The sequence below is a fragment of the Anguilla anguilla genome, chromosome 8, assembly GCF_013347855.1.
Source record: "Anguilla anguilla isolate fAngAng1 chromosome 8, fAngAng1.pri, whole genome shotgun sequence".
In the NCBI taxonomy this organism is placed as follows: domain Eukaryota; kingdom Metazoa; phylum Chordata; class Actinopteri; order Anguilliformes; family Anguillidae; genus Anguilla; species Anguilla anguilla.
The window spans coordinates 24,874,191-24,896,286 of NC_049208.1; the positions used below are offsets into that span (position 1 = coordinate 24,874,191).

At 48.2% G+C, this 22,096-nt stretch overlaps 1 protein-coding gene across 14 annotated transcripts in view; it reads left to right on the top strand.

Annotated features, from left to right (window-relative positions):
• Window positions 1-1,275: 1,275 nt before the first annotated feature.
• The window catches only part of pum1 (pumilio RNA-binding family member 1), a 26,430-nt gene continuing 5,609 nt past the window's right edge, over window positions 1,276-22,096 (top strand). For 3 of the 14 annotated variants that reach the window (XM_035428920.1, XM_035428913.1, XM_035428924.1), the window contains exons 1-18: window positions 1,276-1,415; window positions 8,227-8,579; window positions 10,237-10,305; window positions 10,473-10,578; window positions 11,698-11,885; window positions 12,276-12,442; window positions 13,064-13,334; window positions 13,617-13,710; window positions 13,801-13,902; window positions 14,537-14,685; window positions 15,344-15,482; window positions 17,546-17,680; window positions 17,845-18,186; window positions 19,314-19,550; window positions 19,959-20,226; window positions 20,518-20,647; window positions 21,092-21,226; window positions 22,024-22,096. The exon at window positions 22,024-22,096 is cut by the window's right edge and continues 65 nt beyond it. In XM_035428920.1, the coding sequence (XP_035284811.1) occupies window positions 8,238-8,579; window positions 10,237-10,305; window positions 10,473-10,578; window positions 11,698-11,885; window positions 12,276-12,442; window positions 13,064-13,334; window positions 13,617-13,710; window positions 13,801-13,902; window positions 14,537-14,685; window positions 15,344-15,482; window positions 17,546-17,680; window positions 17,845-18,186; window positions 19,314-19,550; window positions 19,959-20,226; window positions 20,518-20,647; window positions 21,092-21,226; window positions 22,024-22,096 (2,947 nt within the window). In that variant the 5' untranslated portion in view covers window positions 1,276-1,415; window positions 8,227-8,237. Of the gene's footprint in view, window positions 1,416-8,226; window positions 8,580-9,543; window positions 9,549-9,865; window positions 9,906-10,236; window positions 10,306-10,472; window positions 10,579-11,697; window positions 11,886-12,275; window positions 12,443-13,063; window positions 13,335-13,616; window positions 13,711-13,800; window positions 13,903-14,536; window positions 14,686-15,343; window positions 15,483-17,545; window positions 17,681-17,844; window positions 18,187-19,313; window positions 19,551-19,958; window positions 20,227-20,517; window positions 20,648-21,091; window positions 21,227-22,023 lie in introns of those variants that run through there. The other 11 variants (XM_035428921.1, XM_035428917.1, XM_035428922.1 and 8 more) reach the window with 8 other exon arrangements.

Below are 22,096 nucleotides of genomic sequence, written 5' to 3' on the forward strand. Positions count from 1 at the left end.
ATACATTCTTGATGAGCTTTTTCATTGGAGAGATGTGGGTGAGGTTCTTCAATGCTGCACAATGTAAACAATAACCAAATTTAGCAATACTGGTGAGCTTGGCTCCTACCATCAGACGGAAACTGCTCTGAGCCCACCGCTCTTGTGTCAGAGCTCTGGCACTTTCGAGTTGAACCATGCGAGGGCGCACAGTGCAAGCGACTGAACAAAGGAATAATTCTCACGCCATTAACGATTGTCTGGAAAAGTGAAGATAGAGAAGATAGAGGTTTCATCCATAAGGCGACCACGTGCCTGAGTGTTTTGGTTTTCACCGTTACTGAATCTCAAACCGGGGCTAGGTTTTAGTGCAAATTGGCAGAATACTGTCTTTGGTTCCTGATTTGAACATTCATTTCCTGGTGTGCACCTACTAGTCGCACTACAAGTTGTTTGAACATTTAACCAAATTTCATATGTAGCCTATCCTTTCTGTTTCCCTTCAGAATAAACATTTTATTAGTACTCTATACTAAATAATAAATAATTTCAGGGGGGAAATTACATCTTATCAATAAAAGATATCTTGAATGTAATTGCCCGTATCGATGGACGGATTATTTAATAAAATGTGCCTGTAGCGGTCGTTTAAGTTGAAGATGCATGTTGCTCATCTTGTTTGGAATATGCAGTTGAACTGCACATGTATATCTAACCTTATTCGTGAATAACTTTGCTAAACTGTCCAATTATATTTGAACTGAACGGAGTGTGGATAAAATGGCTTTCTCTATATTGCTGGGTCAAAATGTCTGTTTCTAACGCGAATGCATCCTGATATGACGTCATGGATTTATTCAATCATAGGTGTTGATAAGACGTGAAAGCAGTGATGGGCAATTTATTTGGGATATTTAGCACGAGTAAAATAACCAATAATTTCAAGTAGATGGTTAGTTTGACGGTACTTTTTTCCGACTGTGCAGGAGAGACAAGCACCATAAACCATTTAAAGTAAATAGCAGACATTTCAGTGGAGGGGTGAATCAGTTGTCAATTTGACCACAGGCGAATATGTCGATGAGTAAATTGTCTGTTTACCGTGACATATCAAGAAAAATGACAATCCGTTATACATCGAGCACGATGGAAAACTAAAATTTTTCACCATGAGCATTTTCATTTTTTATACACGCCAATGGTTATGTCAATATTTTTAAGTATGGAGCGATGTATTTCTGCACAGCATGCAACCTTTTAACAAAGAGCTCGTGCGACACTCCCCTCTTGGCGCAATGAACCACACATTCGGCTCGCTTTCTTCCCATAATGCAACGCAACAGTCAGCCCGATTGAGCCGCCATGTTGTCGGAGTGAAAGCTAGGGAGTCGGAGAGTTCTGGGGCTGAAATCCGTTACCATCCACCCACTCCGCCTGTAAGTAAATGGGTCACCTCAGGCCCGTGAGAGCTTAAAAACACATTTCACTGTATAGTATGTGTATTTTGCGTATCCGTGGATCATTCACGTTTTTATAAAAAAAAATTCAACCTGTGTTGTCCCCCCTTCCCGTCTCTTCCTCCTCTTGTATCGGTCTTCCTGTCCTGGGTATTTGGGCCTCTTTTGTTATCGCTGGCGACCTGTAGACTCAAGAACCTTTACCCCTTTGAAAAAGGCCGAGCTTGCAAAGCAGAGCATTTACAGATTCCTGGTTGGTGTTTACTCTATTTCACGAAAATTACATTTCATTTTGGGACTGTTTCTGGTACGCTGGTTTATCGGCTTCTGTGTCCAGAAGACAAGGCCATGTATTGTCGCCGGAGACTGGCTTCTGCGGTGCTCTGAAATTGTCCGATCTACGGTCGGTACTCCTTATATTGCACGGGCGTCACACTGGCGTATAAGCGTTCTTACCCAATTCAGTGCAGTGCATTATTTTGTTGTTGTTGACTTGTAAAATAGGCCGGGTTTGGTTTGTTTACCGCAATAGTTTGGGGGGTGGTGTGTGGTAGCTACTAGCTAGCTAGACTAGCTATCTCGATTCGACATCCATCTAGAGTTAACTATCTTAATTGGTTTGCTATTTGTATTAGAGTTGGTTACTGGTTAGGTAGTAGACAACGATGCTGTGAAACTTTAAGTGGTAGCTTAAACAATTAACTTCGTGGTGGATATTAATACACGTTTCCGGGGTAACGTTAGCCATGTAGCCAGTGCTTGTATAACCACCGTATTTGTGTTGGTAATGAACGGGGGCCGAATTCAGTGTTGATTTCCGGGTGTTGCCGCTTGTGTGTGCTTGAGTAGCTAATTACAGTAGCTGGCTAACAAACAATGGGTGGGCATTGTGAGATAGCTATCGGGGAAGTGTCAGCAGCCGATCACTGAGACCATACGACTGTCAAAGGGGACAGAGTACACGAGGGTTTTGGGAAACGTTATCATTTGGACTGCCAGTAAATGGCAGTCCAAATGATACCGTCAATCGCTGTACTAAGGCTACGAATATAGGATGGATCATGCTTAAAAAACTGTTTTATGAATAGAAACCCAATCATGATAAACAAGTGAGCTTCACGTTCTCCCACTGAGAGGCCTGGTCTGTAACCAAATTTGTAGTTCAAGTTACTGTATGCTAACATTTTGATCTTTAGATGGCCTGGCCCCATGCTTGTGTGTGGTGCATGTTTTTATCCCCTCTAACTGCATTAAATCGTGGAATCTCTTTATATGAAACTTTTTCCACCCACTGTTATGTACAAAGCCATCCCCCACAAATTCTCTTTCTGGACCAGTCCACTGCTACCCATCCCCCCCAAGAAAAAAAAAAAAATGTCTGGATACTGTGTCTTGTTTGTACTTCTTCAGTCTAATTTTGTGAATTACACATTAGCCAAGTTTAAAGGCATATATCCACAACACCAAATAGTCAGGTGACTGTAACTGAAACCTAACTATCGGATGCACTGTGTAGCTTCTGTAAGGTCAGCCATGTGGTCTTGGCTGGAGGAAGTTCAGTATGAGGTTGCTAAGTACGTACTTACTGAGGAAGTAGTCATTTTTATCCATGTGATGGGTACACATCTTTGTAACAAACGACATTCCAGACAGTAAAAGGAACACCCTACCCTGCATGCCATTTACCTAGTTAGCTTATTGAAACCTTTTTTTGAACTTCATTCCATGACTTAAATCGTCTGTGATTTGTAATTGAGTACGCTAATGCCTGTAAAGATTACGCTACATTGGGCAACTTGTTGGGCAACAGTTGCAGGGAAAATGAGAGGGGATGGGCAACTTCATTCTTTATCCAGAAAATTTGACCAGCTTTGAGGGCAACTTTTATCACTAGGCTGAAATTGGGTCATGTGATCTCAGCAGTCTCAATTTTTTTTTTCATAATGGTTGTTTTCTGCACCTCTGGAGCGAAAAGGAGCTTACAGTGATAACAGTTTACATGTTTAATATAACATTTAGTATAAATTGATATGCACTGAAAACATTACCAACTAATTATTTCAAGTGTTGATGGTAAACTGATACTTCTTCGGCATGAGATCACTAGCTAGATACGTTTTCTGATTGTTGCTGTATTAATATCATTGTAAAGGTAGGAGTAATGCAATTGGCTTGCAGCTAACCTTAGCTGGGAAGTCATTCAACTCAATACTACCATTGTCACCAAGCATAGCTAGCGTCAGCTATGTGCAGTTGTTACCCATCATAATAGAGATGTTATCTATCATGAGAAACGATCAAAGCATTGAGTGAAATGAGGAACACTTCCAATTTAGCTAGCTAGATACTTAATGCCCTTAATATTTAGTTGATGTGAACTGAAAGCTAAATGTATGTAGTAGATGGCAGTATAACATCAACCACACTTGAAATAATCAGTCTGTAATGTGTTTTCTGTGCATATGAGTTTATACCACCACAACAGTTGTTCATACTATTAACACTTATCAGAGTAAAACATTATCAAATTGTACAGTTTCAGTTGCAGCAGTGTAGGCTTCAGCCTCTGACATGGCTGTCTCTGCCAACCGTAGAAATGTTCTGATTGGCTAAAATGCGTTCCAGTCACTTAAAATTCTTTTTAATTACAAAGTTGCCCGTTACCCACACTAGTTGCTTTATTGGTAGCCTGTTTCTGCAACTGTTGCCCAAAAATTTGGCTTGTCACCTTAAGATTTTAGGAGAGGCCCTCTCTCCCAAAAAGGTTTGAATGCAGTTTTTCTATCATTCTTTTCTGTCTGCACAGGCTTTACCCATGATGAATTGTGCTTTACTTCCCGGAGTGCATTTCAAACTTGACTGTTCTCACTGCAAAATCGAGTACAGTGCATTCTGGGAAAAGCAGTGTTTCCTACCTTTTTTTTTTTTTTAAAGAGTCATCCACTGATCTACAGGAGGGGAGAGGTGTCTGGGGGTTGCACAACTTCCCTTTGCCCTTTTCCATAGAAAGAGCTTTGAGGAAACACAACCACTGTTCTGTGGGGATACAACTTGAACTGAAATTTAAGTTGGACAAAGTTCTGTCATCCAAAAGTCACAGGAATGTCTTGGTGTTTTCAAGCTACCAACCCAAAAGGGTTGTTAAGCTACCAATCCCAGCCCCATGACCTAGTTTATGGCTCCATAGGTCCATTAGCAGCACTTAGGCCTAGTGCTTGTTAAAATTCAAGCAGTTTTTCGTTAGCTTGTTCTAAACCCAGCAATATGACTTATTCAGCCTGGTTTCTGCTCTTGAGAAACATTTAATTGCAGCTGGGAAACAGTAATTAAGTTTCTGGTAACTCACCAGTGAAAAATATTTTTTTTTTTAATAAATAAAGAAAAACATGAGTAATTCATGCCTGTATCATCTTAAGGTGAACTCCCACGATTATAAGTGACAAAATGTGTATGGTAGAAAATGGGTAGCTCCGAGTAGAATTAGGCTCACAGTAGTCATTTAAGTGCAGTGAATATACTACTACTCCTTTATGCAAGCTGGCTAGAGTAAGTATGACGTGTTGAGCTGTAGTTAGGTGTACAATGAACAGGTCTTATGTAATTGGTGGTGGGCGTATCCTGGTGTCAGAACATGGACACTGTGGAAGTTCTTTGATTTGCAGAGGGCAGAGGACTCCAGATTTAACTGGTTTGGATCCTAGAGTGCTGCAGCATCTACTGGTTTTGGGTGTGTTTTAGCCCGTCTGTGGTTAAGTCACTGATTGGCCTAAGAGCTTGTGCACCTTGGTTCCTAGGCTTAAACTGTCTGCTGATTGAAAGAAAAACTCAGAAGCCTCCAGAGACTGTGGCTCTGCACGGCTGGAGTTGGAGAACCCTGCTTTACTGGAAACACCGTAGTTCTAGTAGTTCATTTCTGTTTGTGTGAACCTTGTGCTGATGGTTTCAGAAACGCAGCTTTATTTTGGCTATTTCTAGATGTGTGTTGTCGGCCATTTTGTAGCATATACACAAGACCATCTTTAAACACAGTAAACTTTGTCCAAGGCTCTTTGGAGAAGTTATTTCATGACTATTTATGGGTTTTAGATTTGGGTATGGTCAGTTTATTTGAATGGAAACTGTACATGTCTGTTTTACAGTTGAAATGATGATGTTTTGATGTTTCTGTTGTGGTAATGTTGACTGGCTTGCATAATTATGTTGCATAATGGCATTGTGTACATTTCCTACAAATTGGAATCATTTGTTCTTTTTTTTTTTTGTATCCCAATATGAAAATGCATTAAGAAAATGTCAAAGGCCTTTTGCCTTGGCAGTTTGTTTGAATTTTGCTGTAATCTTGCCTGCGATGAGTGGTGTAGCACCTGGAGAAGTGAGCGCTGTTCATTGGAACACGAGCAGCGCTGTAGGCGAATGTTTAATCTGCTTTCTTTAAAGCATAACGCACCTTCCCATTTTGCCTCGCTCTCACACTGCTTTTTACTTTGGAAGCTTAAACTTTAACTGCGCTCCTTGAGAAACATTTCTTTGTTCCTGAAACAATGAGTGAACTGAGCCAGGCTGTGTTTCTGAGGTTAACTCTTCCCTCCCGCCGCCCACACCATCGTCTGAGTATCGTCTGTTTAAAAGCGCGGGCGCAGAAAGAATGGACGTGTTTGTTTTTGTTTATTATCCACACGCGGAGCCACTCGCAGTGCACCGGTGTGTCTGTTTGTCTCCACTCTTCATTCTTTATCCTCCTTTGCTCTTATTTCTGTCACAGTGGGTGAAAATGGGGTGATTGCCTACAGGAAAAGGACTCGACAGTAGATTCAGAAAAGCAGTCATTGTGCGAGACAATCTGTACGTCGATAGCTGCGTACTCCTCTCGAGTCGGAGCTCTGGGAAGCAGATGATATCAAATTGCTGGCCCTAATTCTCATGCTGTAGCGGCAGGAGGAGCAGTCTTAAATCGATAGCCTTGTTGGCTAGTGCTAATAGTTCTGACATGCTGGTGCGTGCAGCCAGCCATTCGACGCCTGCAGTAGCTTTATATGTTCAGAGGCGGTGTTATGTGCTCAGTAGATATGTAAATCAATACTTTGTATGTAGAGCCCAAATGTCTCCCAGCTGAAAACAGTGTGTGCGTGTGTACTCTGCTTTATGAGCCGTTCTTGGTGAGAGCATCTGCTGAATGACTGAAAGCCAGTGCAGAACGGCTCGTAGCATTTATATGAAAGCTGTTTTTGAACGACTAAACGGAAGGCCTCTGTGGAGGCGTCACATCTTCCTTGTACTGGAAAAGTCTGAGCAAAGCAGGTGAAACAAAAAGCTTGTTCAACTGTAACATTTTTTACCTCTCTGCCTCTCGGACTACACTTTACCAGTATGTTCAGTCTTTAGTGCATGGGCTACAGTTCTTTACAGCAGTGGTGTTAATGAATTGTATTAATATTCCCTTCTCAGAGTTTAGTGGTCCAATGACATACTGCCAGTGCTACTACAGTTCCCACAATGCACTGCTCGTTTTCTTCCTTTTGGGCCATGTCCAAAAACAACTTTATTCAGTGATCCAGCCTGTAAACCTAGAACCAGGCCCTGATATGCAGAATAAGTAATAATTAGCTTTATTTATGCTGCACCACTCATGCAGCAAGCGGCAGGACAAAGTGCATCTCGGTGGAGAAGAGACTAAAAAAACTGGGTATGATAAAACCGGGAAAAAATCATGATAAAATAAAAGGAGAATTTAGGTCCAGGAACTGGAAAGCAATAATAAGCACACACAATCCCTTGTAGCTGAGGGATTTCAGGGTCTCGTAGTAAATAGTGTCTCATCTGGCGTTGTTTGAAAAGTGGCCAGATTTGTTTGCCCTCTGTGGCGTTACTGGTAGCTCTGCCTCGGCTTTTGTAATCCAAAGAACAAAGGCTTAAACGCAGAACCCACCATGTCAATAAAGTGAAGGACTAACCCCCCTCCCCAAGTCAGGCAGTGCCATCACACGCTGCAAACGGAGGTGCAGCTGGGCTCGTGTGAGCTGGGGCGCTCCCCTTTATCTGCGTTCAGTGCTGCGGCTTGTCACGCCTGCGCTAAGTTTAGCCTCGTGTGTAGTGACTGAACGCAGGCCCTGGCTGCCCCACTGCGTGCGATTAATAGACCCGCGGTCCTGCGTCTGCACCTCTGCTTTGCGCAAACCGCTTTGCTGTGGGCTGTTGAAATGCAAACGGGGTCCCTTATTTAAATCTGGCTTTCTTCAGTACCTTGAGTTGGGCCGCGGTCGCATCACGATGTAGTCTACTTGTGCCATCTTAAAGGGGTGATTTTCCAGGTTCCCTGTAACCTGTGTTTTCTGTTGTCTGTGAGTGTAGATTCCCCTAGCAGTGGCTCAAATGATGATAATCACCATCTTACTCTGATTATAGCCATCTGAGCGATGGCAGCATTACCGCGGTGGTTTACGGGCCTGGGGGTAAATGGCTGCTGCCCGTGGTCTTAAGTGAAGCTAACGAGTTGCATTAGCAGTTCATGGCTGTTCGGGAGCCCAGTCTGTGGTGTACGCTGCCGCAGCGTGCGACCTGCTTCCCACCGCCGTATGCAAATGTGCGGGGAGCCGAGCCTGCTCTACCTCAGGAGCTTGGCATGCACAGAGGCCCTCAGTACAGATGTCATCGCAGTGCTTTAGTTCTACTTTAGCAGCGTATACTGAACACCGTGCTCAGGGTGGATGACCCTGTGACATCCATCTGGAACAGTAAAGCAGGGTTTAGTGCCAGGGGAGGGTTCGTAACGCTGCCCTCTGCCCCCCCCCAGGTGCTGGTGGAATGAGCGTTGCCTGTGTGTTGAAGAGAAAAGCAGTGCTCTGGCAGGACTCCTTCAGCCCCCACCTCAAACAGCCCCCCCTCGAGACCATCCATCCCAGCATGCCCGTGGTGCTGACGACAGGATCGGGCGCCCCCGCCGCGGGGCAGACCCCTCAGGCCGCGCCCCCCAGCCAGGCGCACTCGGGCCAGGTGCCCGGCGGGGCCGGGGGGGCCGGACGCTCCCAGGACGACGCCATGGTGGACTACTTCTTCCAGCGGCAGCACGGCGAGCAGCCGGGCGTCGGCTACAACAACGGCAAGCACCGCTGGCCCACAGGAGACAACATCCACTCTGATAACCAGGTGAGAACCACGACATGAAACACATTAGACAACATCCACTCTGATAACCAGGTGAGAACCACGACATGAAACACATTAGACAACATCCACTCTGATAACCAGGTAATAACCACGACATGAAACACATTAGACAACATCCACTCTGATAACCAGGTAATAACCACGACATGAAACACAGGAGACAACATCCACTCTGATAACCAGGTAATAACCACGACATGAAACACATTAGACAACATCCACTCTGATAACCAGGTAATAACCACGACATGAAACACATTAGACAACATCCACTCTGATAACCAGGTAATAACCACGACATGAAACACATTAGACAACATCCACTCTGATAACCAGGTAATAACCACGACATGAAACACATTAGACAACATCCACTCTGATAACCAGGTGAGAACCACGACATGAAACACATTAGACAACATCCACTCTGATAACCAGGTGATAACCACGACATGAAACACATTAGACAACATCCACTCTGATAACCAGGTAATAACCACGACATGAAACACAGGAGACAACATCCACTCTGATAACCAGGTTATAACCACAACATGAAACACATTAGACAACATCCACTCTGATAACCAGGTAATAACCACGACATGAAACACATTAGACAACATCCACTCTGATAACCAGGTAATAACCACGACATGAAACACAGGAGACAACATCCACTCTGATAACCAGGTTATAACCACAACATGAAACACATTAGACAACATCCACTCTGATAACCAGGTAATAACCACGACATGAAACACAGGAGACAACATCCACTCTGATAACCAGGTTATAACCACAACATGAAACACATTAGACAACATCCACTCTGATAACCAGGTAATAACCACGACATGAAACACATTAGACAACATCCACTCTGATAACCAGGTGATAACCACGACATGAAACACATTAGACAACATCCACTCTGATAACCAGGTAATAACCACAACATGAAACACATTAGACAACATCCACTCTGATAACCAGGTGATAACCACGACATGAAACACATTAGACAACATCCACTCTGATAACCAGGTGATAACCACGACATGAAACACATTAGACAACATCCACTCTGATAACCAGGTGATAACCACGACATGAAACACATTAGACAACATCCACTCTGATAACCAGGTAATAACCACGACATGAAACACATTAGACAACATCCACTCTGATAACCAGGTGATAACCACGACATGAAACACATTAGACAACATCCACTCTGATAACCAGGTAATAACCACGACATGAAACACATTAGACAACATCCACTCTGATAACCAGGTGATAACCACGACATGAAACACATTAGACAACATCCACTCTGATAACCAGGTGAGAACAATGGCGTGAGATTCCTTATTGAAGGCCATATCCATATGTAATATCTCTGCTCAGATATCCTGGTTATACCCATGACACCAGGCACATTATATACAGCTCCTGCTTTGAAACTCGTCATTCATTCAGCTTGATCTTGGGAGCAGTGTAATATTTGAATATCAAGTGATGTGAATTGCACTCTGCTACTACCCGCTAGGGTAAAAACGTATGTGATCATCGGTTTGAGCACGGTGAATGTGGAGTGACCGAACTGCACTCTGCCTCCCTGCAGGTGCGGTCAATGGATGAACTGAACCACGATTTCCAGGCCCTGGCGCTGGAGGGGCGAGCCATGGGAGAGGTGAGAGGCTGGAAGGGGTAGAGGTGGGTGGGGGGTGGGGGCGGGGTGTTGGAGGCCATAGAGGGGGTAGATGCGGGTGGCGTGTTGGAGGCGGTAGGCGGTGTTGGGCAGGGCTGGGGCAGCCGGGTTTCTGTGATGCGACCTCTCCACCTCTGTGCTTTCTGCAGCAGCTCCTCCCGGGGAAAAAGTTCTGGGAGTCGGATGACTCCAGTAAAGATGGACCCAAAGGGATCTTCCTGGACCAGTGGAGGGACAGCGCCTGGGGGGCCTCAGGTGAGGGGCCCGCACACCACCGCCTCAGGGGCCCAAATCAGCCCAATATACAGCGCTGAGAGAAAGTATCTGCCCCCTTCCTCATTTCCTCTTATTGCATGTTTGTAGCACTGAATGGTTTCATATCTTCAGACAAAATGTTATACCAAGGGAACCTGAGCAAACACAGAACACATTTTTTAAATAACTTTTTATTAAATAAATAATCTCACACCAGCTAAAATTCTTCCACAGCGATGTGATATCAAATTATAGGAAGTGTTTGGTCGCGGTTATTGTTGCTAAAAGTAACGCAACCAGTTAAGTTTAAGGGGGAAATTTCTGTTTCACATGGATGTTAAGGGTGTTTTAAACATTTTTTGTGTGTTTAAATGTGTGCTTTTATCCAAAGCGCTTTATAATTGATGCCTCTCATTCGCCAGAGCAGTTAGCGGTTAGGTGTCTTGCTCAAGGACACTTCGACACGCCCAGGGCGGGGTTTGAACCGGCAACCCTCCAACTGCCAGACAATCGGTCTTACCTCCTGAGCTATGTCTCCCCCAAAAGGAATCTGTTTACTCAGATTCCCTTTGTCTAATATTACATTTGAAGATCTGAAACTGTTCAGTGTGACATGCAGTAATAGAGGAAATCATAAACTTTTGTCACGGCACTGTAGATGAGCACAGAGCCATGTGATCATTAAGGGGGCGGGGCATTCTCCAGCTTGTGACAATAAAAATATACATGTATAATTTAAGCAATCCATTTACAACCATGTGCAGTAAATTACTCATTGCTCATATTTTTCAAAATGGCTCATGGGCTAAGCTTTCCCCTATGAGCTGTTTTGCATGTAGTGGATATAGACCTGGGGTAAGCAGGCCTGGTCTGGGACTGCTGGAGATGGTCCCTGTTCTTGCTCCATTCAGACCTGCAGCTACATAACTGTATCACTGTACACAGATGAACATGTGCTGGAGTCTCTCAGCAGTTCATTCAGGCTCTTGATCAGATTGTTGTGAAAAAGCTTGGATCACAGGAACCAGGAACATCAGTGGTGCCCTGGGACCAGGGTTACCTACCAGACCCTCGTATATACGAGTTTAACCGTACGTTTCTGCCCCCCACCCCGTGCAGACCACTCGGTCTCTCAGCCTATCATGGTGCAGCGCCGGCCAGGCCAGGGTTTCCATGGCGGCAGCGAGGTGGGGTCGGTGCTGTCCCCGCGCTCGGAGAACGGCGGCCTGGGCGTCAGCATGGTGGAGTACGTGCTCAGCTCCTCCCCCGCTGAGAAGCTGGACTCCTGCCTGCGCAAGGGAGCGTTTGTGAGTCCCCCTCCCCCTGGTCCTGCCTGTCTGCCTGTCTGCCTGTCTGTCTGTCTGTCTGTCTGTCTGTCTGTCTGTCTGTCTGCCTGTCTGTACGTCTGTCTCTCTGTTTTTATAACTGGTAACACAGGTTTATAAAACATCCTCGCAGGATGTGTGTTGAAGCTAGGTTCACCCTTATTTATGAATATTTAAAATGTGGATAGATTGGAATATAAGGCTTTTAACTATCCAGTTTAAGTTGTATGCGCTTTTTTGGCAAAAACAGAGCAAAGCGAGTTGTCAGTTCTTTGGGGTGAAGCGCAGATGGTGTCTGAGCTTGCGAGCCAGCCAGGAAGTGTGGCGGCATTGGTCAGCCGCGGTCTGAGCCTCCGCCCCCTTCTGTTTCAGGGGCCCCGGGACCCCGAGTCGGAGGACGGGGAGAAGCGGGAGAAGCCCAAGGCCTCCTTCGATGCCGACAAGCTGAAGGAGCTGAAGGAGGTGGAGAGCGACGTGATGGACAACCCCAACGGGCTCCCCGTGCAGAACGGCATCGACGTGGACGTGAAGGATTTCAGGTACCCCGCGTGGGGCCGGGGGCTGATGCTGCTAGCGCTGGCCAGTTCTGATCCCGGAGGGCTGGTGTGTACGCAGGGTTCTGCTTCCACCAGTTACTCTGGCTAAATGAGCTAATTGGCTGTATACACCAACACTGGTTCACTCGTAGATTAGATCACAGTAAAGCGTTTCATATCGGGGCTCTAGAACAGCCTTTGGCCCTGCCATGCAGCGACACTATCGATCGGTTAAGTGCGTCACTCACAGTATCTCTGGGAGGCTTTTACTGGTGCTGGCAGTTGTCTGAGGGTAATTTAAAGTAATGCATTTTTGCCATAGTAGCATTCCCATAGCCACGTCTGCTTTTTTTTCCCACAAAACAGTGTTTATAAAGGAAGGATGGCTCATTTCAAAGGCCGAACACTGGATGATGAAATTGTGTACAAGGCTAAATTTTCTGTTCCGTCTCTGGAGAATTCATGGTTATTTCACCAGGCTAGGCACTGTGCAGCCTCACTGTTGATATGCCTTCAGGTAGTGTCATTTGAACCCGTTCAGACGACGGCCAGTTGTAGCAGTCAGAAATTGGATCAGAGCGGTTTTGTGTCTGACCCTCGCCCTCCCTCTTTCCCCCTCCCCAGCCGCACCCCAGGGAACTGTCCCCTGCCGGGGGCGGAGGTGGATCTGCTGGGGGCCGGGCAGGGCCCCGCGGAGGGCCTGTCCCAGCTGGCCAGCAGCAACGGGCCCAAGCCCGTGGAGGACTTCTCCAGCGTGGAGTCCCAGAGCGTTCCCCTCGACCATATGGAGTCTGTGGGCATGGAGCCGCTGCAGTTCGAGTACCCCGCCAACCAGATGCCCATGGACTCTGCAGGGGCCACCGTGGGGCTGTTTGACTACAACTCCCAGCAGCAGGTGGGCACCGAAGTTTTCATTGCCCAGCAGTATTGTGGGTTGTGTGATAACGGCTCCTAGTAGTGAGTTTAGTGGTTAAACATTGTTCTCATTCCAAAGGACTGCTGAGTTTTATGTACTCAAAAACATTTCAATCTAGGTTTTGCATACGGGGAGTGTCTTTGCAAACTCTAAGCGATGTTTATCTTTGAAACCTGGCCAGGCGTGCATGTAGCTGCTGTGGGTGTAACCGTGAGCCAGCGCTAATGAGCTGTAAACTTAAACGCTCTTCTCTGTGCGCAGCTGTTCCAGAGGCCCAATGCGCTGGCTGTGCAGCCTCTGACCGCCGCCCAGCAGCAGCAGTACGCCCTGGCGGCCGCACAGCAGCCTCACATCGGTGAGTCCGCCCGCACGCGCTCAGTCTGCGCGTCAGAGTCCGCCTCTGCCTTCTGCGTGTCTCTGACCGTCCCGCTGTGCCCCCCCCCAGGTCTGGCCCCCGCTGCTTTCGTCCCGAACCCTTACATCATCAGCGCCGCCCCTCCCGGTACCGACCCGTACGCGGCAGGCCTGGCCGCCGCCGCCACCCTGGGTAAGCCTCCGCCGCCGCGGGCGTAGCTTCCATCACAGCGCGCGTGCGTTTAGTGTGCCCCTGCGTTTAGTGTGCCCCTGCGTTTAGTGTGCCCCTGCGTTTAGTGCGTTTAGTGTGCCCCTGCGTTTAGTGTGCCCCTGCGTTTAGTGTGCCCCTGCGTTTAGTGCGTTTAGTGTGCCCCTGCGTTTAGTGTGCCCCTGCGTTTAGTGTGCCCCTGCGTTTAGTGTGCCCCTGCGTTTAGTGTGCCCCTGCGTTTAGTGTGTTTAGTGTGTCCCTGCGTTTAGTGTGCCCCTGCGTTTAGTGTGTTTAGTGTGCCCCTGCGTTTAGTGTGCCCCTGCGTTTAGTGTGCCCCTGCGTTTAGTGTGCCCCTGCGTTTAGCGTGCCCCTGCGTTTAGTGTGCCCCTGCGTTTAGTGTGCCCCTGCGTTTAGTGTGTTTAGTGTGTCCCTGCGTTTAGTGTGCCCCTGCGTTTAGTGTGTTTAGTGTGCCCCTGCGTTTAGTGTGCCCCTGCGTTTAGTGTGCCCCTGCGTTTAGTGTGCCCCTGCGTTTAGTGTGCCCCTGCGTTTAGTGTGCCCCTGCGTTTAGTGTGCCCCTGCGTTTAGTGTGCCCCTGCGTGACCCGCCTCTGCCTCCCCAGGCCCCGCGGTGATGCCCCACCAGTACTACGGGGTCACTCCCTGGGGCGTGTACCCCGCCAACCTCTTCCAGCAGCAGGCGGCTGCGGCTGCAGCGTCCAACTCGGCCAATCAGCAGGCGGCGAACCAGAATCAGCAGAACCAGCAACAGGTGAGGCCTGTTTTCCTCCTGCAGCCTCCTATTGGCTGAGACCTCTCTTCTGTCCCTATTAGCTGCGCTCATTAAACTGTAGACAAGACGTATGAGGAAAACAATGATGTACTTGGTAGGATTCTTGCTTGCTGAACAAGCTTACTCTACAGGGTTGGAGCCCTGATCGATGTGGTCACTTCTGGCACTACGATCCTTACTTCACTCTAGTGTTTCTTTTGCGCCTCTACATCATGAAACCTATGCACTTGTTGTACGTCGCTCTGGATAAGAGCGTCTGCTAAATGCCTATAATGTAATGTAATGTAATGTAATGTCATACATTGAAAATTGTCAATGCAGAACATAAATTTGCATCAACGGAATTCATAGACTAGATTTTTTGACTTGATATCGCTCCATAGAATCAAAAATAAATGTTTGTTGTGCTCTCCAAGCTCAAAAAAGGTCTCCAGCTCTGTCTGCATCTTCTGTTGGCCCAGAACACTCCGCTGTGCCAGCCTCTCGTTGTGTAGTGCAAGTCTTGCTCTGCTTGAGTCAGTCATTCTCTAAACATGAGCTGTTATAATACCAATACCAATAATGAAGAAATCTGACTGTATGAAAGGCCTCGTGGTTTGACCTCTGACCCTGAGAACCCCTTCCCTGGTTCTGATAGGTGATGCGCGCGGGAGGGAACCAGCGGCCGCTCACCCCCAACCAGAGCCAGCAGGGCCAGCAGAACGACCAGCTGGTGGCAGCCGCTGCCGTCAACTCCGCCCTGGCGTTCGGGCAGGGCCTGGCCGCGGGCGTGCCTGGTGAGCGACCTTTGACCTTTTGTTTCAGGATGAGCCTGTTTTATACCCCCACATCTCCATGACTGGCGATGGCATTAATGTAAACTGGCGCACGGCATGAGCTTAAATCCAAACCTTAAACCTGAATGGGTTCCATTACTAATGCCTCTGTTCTGGAAGTTTCTTTGGTTGTGACTGTGCTGTGTGCGGGTGAGTAGCAGGTGCCAGCCCTGGCTGTGTGTGTGTAGGGGCGGGGGGTGAGCGAGCAGCACAGGTGTCTCGCTGTGCGTTTCTCTCCTCTCCGTTTTGAGGTGAGGGTAATTATTAGGACGGGCTGAGAGCGTGAGGCGCTGCTTTGGGACGCGTCTGGGGCTGCAGCTGCTGTCTGGAGCGCAGCGGCTGCTCTCTGAGGCACGGGACGCTTCCGTTCCATAAGTAGAATCCCCCCCCCCCCCCCTCCCCAGCGTGGCGACACGTCCCTGTCTAGCCCACATGTGCACCCGAGCTCGGTGTCCCTGTCGCGCTCTGACTGGTGAGAGCGGAGCAGCTGGAGCGCGCTCGCCGCCCCCACGCGTTCAGGGCGCTCCTGCACGCGCTCCTGAAGCGCATCGCTCGGCGCAGGTGCAGATGAGTCATCGCCGCCGCTCTGTGAAAGACACGCTCTTGATGAGCGTGCTCTTGTGCAGCCGCCCCTCCCCGTTTGCCAGCTGTCTGACGAGCGTGAGGTGGGGTGAAGCGGACGAAGCGCTTCAGAGCAGGGCGTGAAAGGGCTGCTGAAGCTCCTGTGCGCTATAGTGTTGGGTTACGTGGGGGGAGCAGACCCGTAGCACTGACCTCATTTTCTGTAATAGAACAGCAATGATTAAGCGGTACTGTTGGCGTTATAAAAAAAGTAGGCATACTTGCGTAGTGTTGGGTGTTGTTTCGTGGAAAACAAGGTCAGTTGTTGCGGCAGTGTTGCTATGCTGTTGAACATTTATCTGGTAATGTGCTAGCAATCGTGTTAATGTATTCTTAATGCCAGGGATATTTCTCAATACTCCTGTCATAATGTTGAATGCCAAGTTGAATGTTGGCATCCATATGGAATCTATTTCTGCATGTTTCATAGTGGCTCCCTCTTTCATGAGGTCACTCGTGGGGTGCCTCGAAAGTGTGTCCAAAAATAAAAAGTTATGATAAAACTAATGCAAAACAATTCACACTGAATTCTAAATTTAAATTTAACCGATCAATTCATAGAGCACTTGTAAGCTCACCTGATTTTAGTTTATAATGGAGCATTTGTTATCTCACACTGCAAAATTAGAACTTGTCTGAACATCCCAACAGGATGTACCTGTGCAGATACATCCTGTTGGGATGTAATTATAGTTTGGTCAAAGCCTCCAAAACGATCCATTCTTACATTTTAACCAGACTAGTGACGTGTTTGTTTTGTAAAGTTCATCACAGACAGTAAGACTAAGAAAAATTAGAAAAAAATGCAATTGATTACCCTCTGTAATATAACTCATTGTATTTTTGCCAAGCTGCTTGACGTGCTATTGCATAAATCTGGGATCTGCCGAGGCTGTAAACCTGATCTCTGGAGGGAGAGGCTGTTGGGCTAACTGCTGCACTGAATTAAAGGAGCGCTGAAGTCACTCATTATTTTAAGTGAGAATGACCAAAGTGTGTCATTTATAAAAAATGTCATTTTTTAAAATTAAACCGATTTCGTATTTTGACGTGTTCATCTATTTCTTCAATACAAATTGAGGAAACCGATGTGAAAAACAGATGAAAGTTGCAGACTGCATGTCATTTTGGGGTGCCATGGAAATAGAAAAGGCCTGGGGCCTGAAAAGTTTTGGAACCACTGATTTACTGGCTTCTGCATTTTGTGATTTGAATCAACTGGATTTTGCCTGTAAAATGTTGTAGCACATCCTCCTGTGTTTTGGCTTCAAATGGTCAGATCTAAGGATATAAATTTGAGATTTTGCTTTCAGTAATAGTGACTGAGGTGTCTTGCACTTGCAGAATTGTGCCCGGTTTGGCCTGAGTTCCCTTTGGAGTAACTCCTGACCTCTGTCTCCTAGGTTACCCGGTCCTCGCTCCAACTGCCTATTATGACCAGACGGGGGCGCTGGTGGTGAACACAGGAGGTCGCAGCGGCCCTGTCCGCCTGATGGCTCCCGCCTCTGTCATCATCAGCCCGACCGCAGCGCAAGCCGGTGAGCCCACCCCCCCTTTGTGAGCTCACTTCCTGTGAGGAAGTCTCTCTCCCTGTCAGCACTGCTGCTGGAGCGTTTGAAGACTCAGTGCAGCGAAGTCGAGTCAACGCTGTGAACTGATCTGTTCAGAGTGGAGTAAACTTCCTGTCCCCCCTCTCTCTCAGCAGTGGCGGCAGCAGCCTCAGCCAATGGGGCGACGGGAGGCTTGGCGGGCGGGGCCAACGGGCCGTTCCGGGCCCTGGGCTCCCAGCAGCAGCCGCAGCCCCAGCCGCAGCCGGGCGGCACCATGGCCTCCAGCTCCTTCTACGGCAGCAGCTCCATGAGCTCCAGCTCCCAGAGCAGCTCCCTGTTCTCCCAGGGCTCGGCCCAGCCCGGCAGCACCTCGCTGGGCTTCGGGGGCGGCGGGGGCTCCTCCTCCCTGGGGGCCACTCTGGGAGCCACGCTGGGAGGATTCGGGACTGCAGGTGCGTTCCCCCGCCCCTCGCGCCCCTCCAGCCACCACAGAGGTAGAACACTGCGCCTCGCCCGGCATGGGGAGCCAGGGGGTTTACAGGGGGCCTGCGTACTGTTTAGTGTGTGAGGAACAGTATGAGTGGATAGTGTGTTTAAATGAGTACTGCTTAGTGTGTGAGGAACAGTATGAGTGGATAGTGTGTTTAAAGGAGAACTGTTTATTGTGTGAGGAACAGTATGAGTGGATAGTGTGTTTAAAGGAGAACTGTTTATTGTGTGAGGAACAGTATGAGTGGATAGTGTGTTTAAAGGAGAACTGTTTATTGTGTGAGGAACAGTATGAGTGGATAGTGTGTTTAAATGAGTACTGCTTAGTGTGTGAGGAACAGTATGAGTGGATAGTGTGTTTAAATGAGTACTGTTTAGTGTGTGAGGAACAGTATGAGTGGGTAGTGTGTGTTTAAAGGAGTACTGTTTAGTATGTGAAGAACAGTGAGTGGGTAGTGCGTGTTTAAATGAGTACTGTTTAGTATGTGAAGAACAGTGAGTGGGTAGTGTGTGTTTAAATGAGTACTGTTTAGTATGTGAAGAACAGTATGAGTGGCTAGTGTGTGTAAAGAGAGAAATCCTGTCTTGTGAGGAACAGTTTGAGTATGGTAAACTGTGTGTGAAGTGGAGCACTGCAGTGTGTGAAGAAGTGTTGGGGTTCCTCTGCATGTGTGTGAAGGGGGCTGGGTTGAACAGGGGTCTGAAGAATGTTAACTGCTTGTGAATTGAGAGTAACAGCCTTGCTTGCTTGTGTTCTTTGTACTTGTCTGGATAAGTTAGTGCAGGGGTGCACAACTCCGGTCCTGGAGGGCAGGTGTGCGTGCTGTTTTTGTTCCAAACAGTTACTTCAGTTTCAGTTTTGACAGCTCTATAAACTGTGCTGGTTCACTCCTGTACTTGAGCACAGTAAACTTTTTAGGATACTCTTGCAGTCTATGGCTGTAGCTGGTGCTTTTACACGTTAGATAAAGATATGACTGGGCAAATCAAATAATTAAGAGCCGAAGTTGGCACAAAGTCCTGCAGCGGATCAGCCCTTGCTGTGCACCCCTGAATTAGTGCATTGGGAGTATGAGGGGCGTGTGCACTGGCACTGCTGCTGAGTGTTTTCTGCTCCTCTGTCGCCCCCTAGTGGCCAACTCGAACACGGGCAGCGGCTCCCGTCGCGACTCCCTTACCAGCAGCTCGGACTTGTACAAGCGCACACCCAGCAGCCTCACTCCCATTGGACACAGCTTCTACAACGGCCTGGGGTTCTCCTCCTCGCCCGGCCCAGTGGGCATGCCCCTCCCCAACCAGGGCCCCAGCCACTCGCTGACTCCGCCCCCCTCCCTGTCCACCCACGGCTCCTCCTCCAGCCTCAACCTCGGTCAGTCTGTCCGTCCGTCTGCTGGTCCCTTTCCGTGCTCCTATGTGAAAATAAGGCTATTTACTTTTGGTGGCAAGTGCAGTGTGTGTGTGTGTGTGTGTGTGTGTGTAATTCAGGGCTGCCAAACCCTGTTCATGGAGATCTAACATCCTGTAGCTTTCATTTCAACTATGATTTGATACATCTGATTATACTAATTCTACTAGCTGTGGAATGAGGTGTGCCTTGTTAAGGTTGTGTTAAAGTTGGAGATCTCCAGGAACAGGATAATATATGGTTCTTGAGATTGAGACCAGAGACTCACGTCCCCTACATTGAGCAAAAATGAGTTTCCAGGTCTCAAGAGGCTGAAATGTGTTTGCTTTGTCCTGTCGCCATGGCAATGACTGACTGGTTGACCCTTCACAGGGGGACTGACCAATGGCAGCGGGCGGTACATCTCTGCGGCCCCGGGGGCCGAGGCCAAGTACCGGAGCGCGAGCAGCGGCTCCAGCCTCTTCAGCCCCAGCAGCCAGCTCTTCCCGTCGTCACGGCTACGCTACGGCATGTCCGACGTCATGCCCTCCGGCCGCAGCCGGCTGCTGGAGGACTTCCGCAACAACCGCTATCCCAACCTGCAGCTGCGCGAGATCGCCGGCCACATCATGGAGTTCTCCCAGGACCAGCACGGCTCCAGGTACTGCCCCCTGAACGCCGTGGGCCCGTGCAGTGAGCCCATCCCGCTGGGCACAGGGTACCGGCTGAGGAAGGGTGATGAACATTAGTTCTTAGGTTCCCCTGGTGCAGACACGAGCCCCCTTTCACCATTGGTCCAGACTGCGGGTGGGGGGGCGGAGGGCACAGTTGACCATAGCATCTCCCAAGAGAGGAGACTGGCACGAATCCCCCTCTCTGCTAGAAGCATTAGCCATTTGACATGGGGATGGAATAGAACAGTTTGCATTAATAACTGCCCCCCCCCCCCCAGGTTCATTCAGCTGAAGCTGGAGCGGGCCACCCCTGCAGAGCGTCAGCTGGTCTTCAGCGAGATTCTGCAGGCCGCCTATCAGCTCATGGTGGACGTCTTCGGCAACTACGTCATCCAGAAGTTCTTTGAGGTTTGCCCTTGTCCCCAGGCACTGACTGACTCACCCACCCAATCACGGTTTTTAGTCTCAGGCACCTTTAGAGTCGCTGCTGCTTGCATCTTTGAATTGTCTCAATGGCGGCATTGCACATTAGTCATCGCTCTGTGCGAAGGTTTTGTTAGCACGGTTCCAGAAAACACTTCCAGACCTCCTCTGCCCCCCAGATGTCCTAATCTGCCTATATTCCAAAAGCACAACAGGGCACAACAGCAGAGCGTGGGAATATGAGTACTAGCATCTGGCTAACAGAGCAGTGCATACTGGGAATATGAGTACAAGCATAAGCCTAACACTGCAGTGCACACTGGGATTACGAGTGCTAACATCAGGCTAACAGCACAGTGCACACTGGGAGCATGAGTGCTACGCTTCAGGCTAGCAGACTGCCGCTCTGACCCTGTCTCTGTGCTGCAGTTCGGCAGTTTGGATCAGAAGCTGGCGCTGGCCGAGCGGATCCGGGGCCACGTGCTCTCTCTGGCACTGCAGATGTACGGCTGCAGAGTCATCCAGAAGGCCCTGGAGTTCATCCCCTCTGACCAGCAGGTCATCGTAAGTGTCCACTGCTCCTCCTGTCTGCGCAATTATTCTTACTGACATTGTACTTGTGTATATTGCACACTCCTGTGTGCGCAACTGAGTGACTGAGTGGTGTGTGTGTGTATATAACTCACTCTGCAGAGTGAGATGGTGTGTGTATCTCTCTGCAGAGTGAGATGGTGTGTGTGTGTGTGTGTGTGTATAACTCTCTGCAGAGTGAGATTGTGTGTGTGTGTATAACTCTCTGTCTCAGCAGAGTGAGATGGTGTGTGTGTGTGTATAACTCTCTCTGTCTCTGCAGAGTGAGATGGTGTGTATGTGTGTGTATATAACTCTGTCTCAGCAGAGTGAGATTGTGTGTGTGTATAACTCTCTGTCTCAGCAGAGTGAGATTGTGTGTGTGTGTGTATAACTCTCTGTCTCAGCAGAGTGAGATGGTGTGTGTGTGTATATACCTGTCTCAGCAGAGTGAGATGGTGTGTGTGTATAACTCTCTCTGTCTCTGCAGAGTGAGATGGTGTGTGTGTGTGTGTGTGTGTGTGTATAACTCTCTCTCTCTATGCAGAGTGAGATGGTGTGTGTGTGTGTGTGTGTGTGTGTGTGTGTGTGTATAACTCTCTCTCTCTATGCAGAGTGAGATGGTGTGTGTGTGTGTGTGTGTGTGTGTGTGTGTGTGTATAACTCTCTCTCTCTATGCAGAGTGAGATGGTGTGTGTGTGTGTGTGTGTGTGTGTATAACTCTCTCTCTCTATGCAGAGTGAGATGGTGTGTGTGTGTGTGTGTGTGTATAACTCTCTCTCTCTATGCAGAGTGAGATGGTGCGGGAGCTGGATGGTCATGTTCTGAAGTGTGTGAAGGATCAGAATGGGAACCACGTTGTGC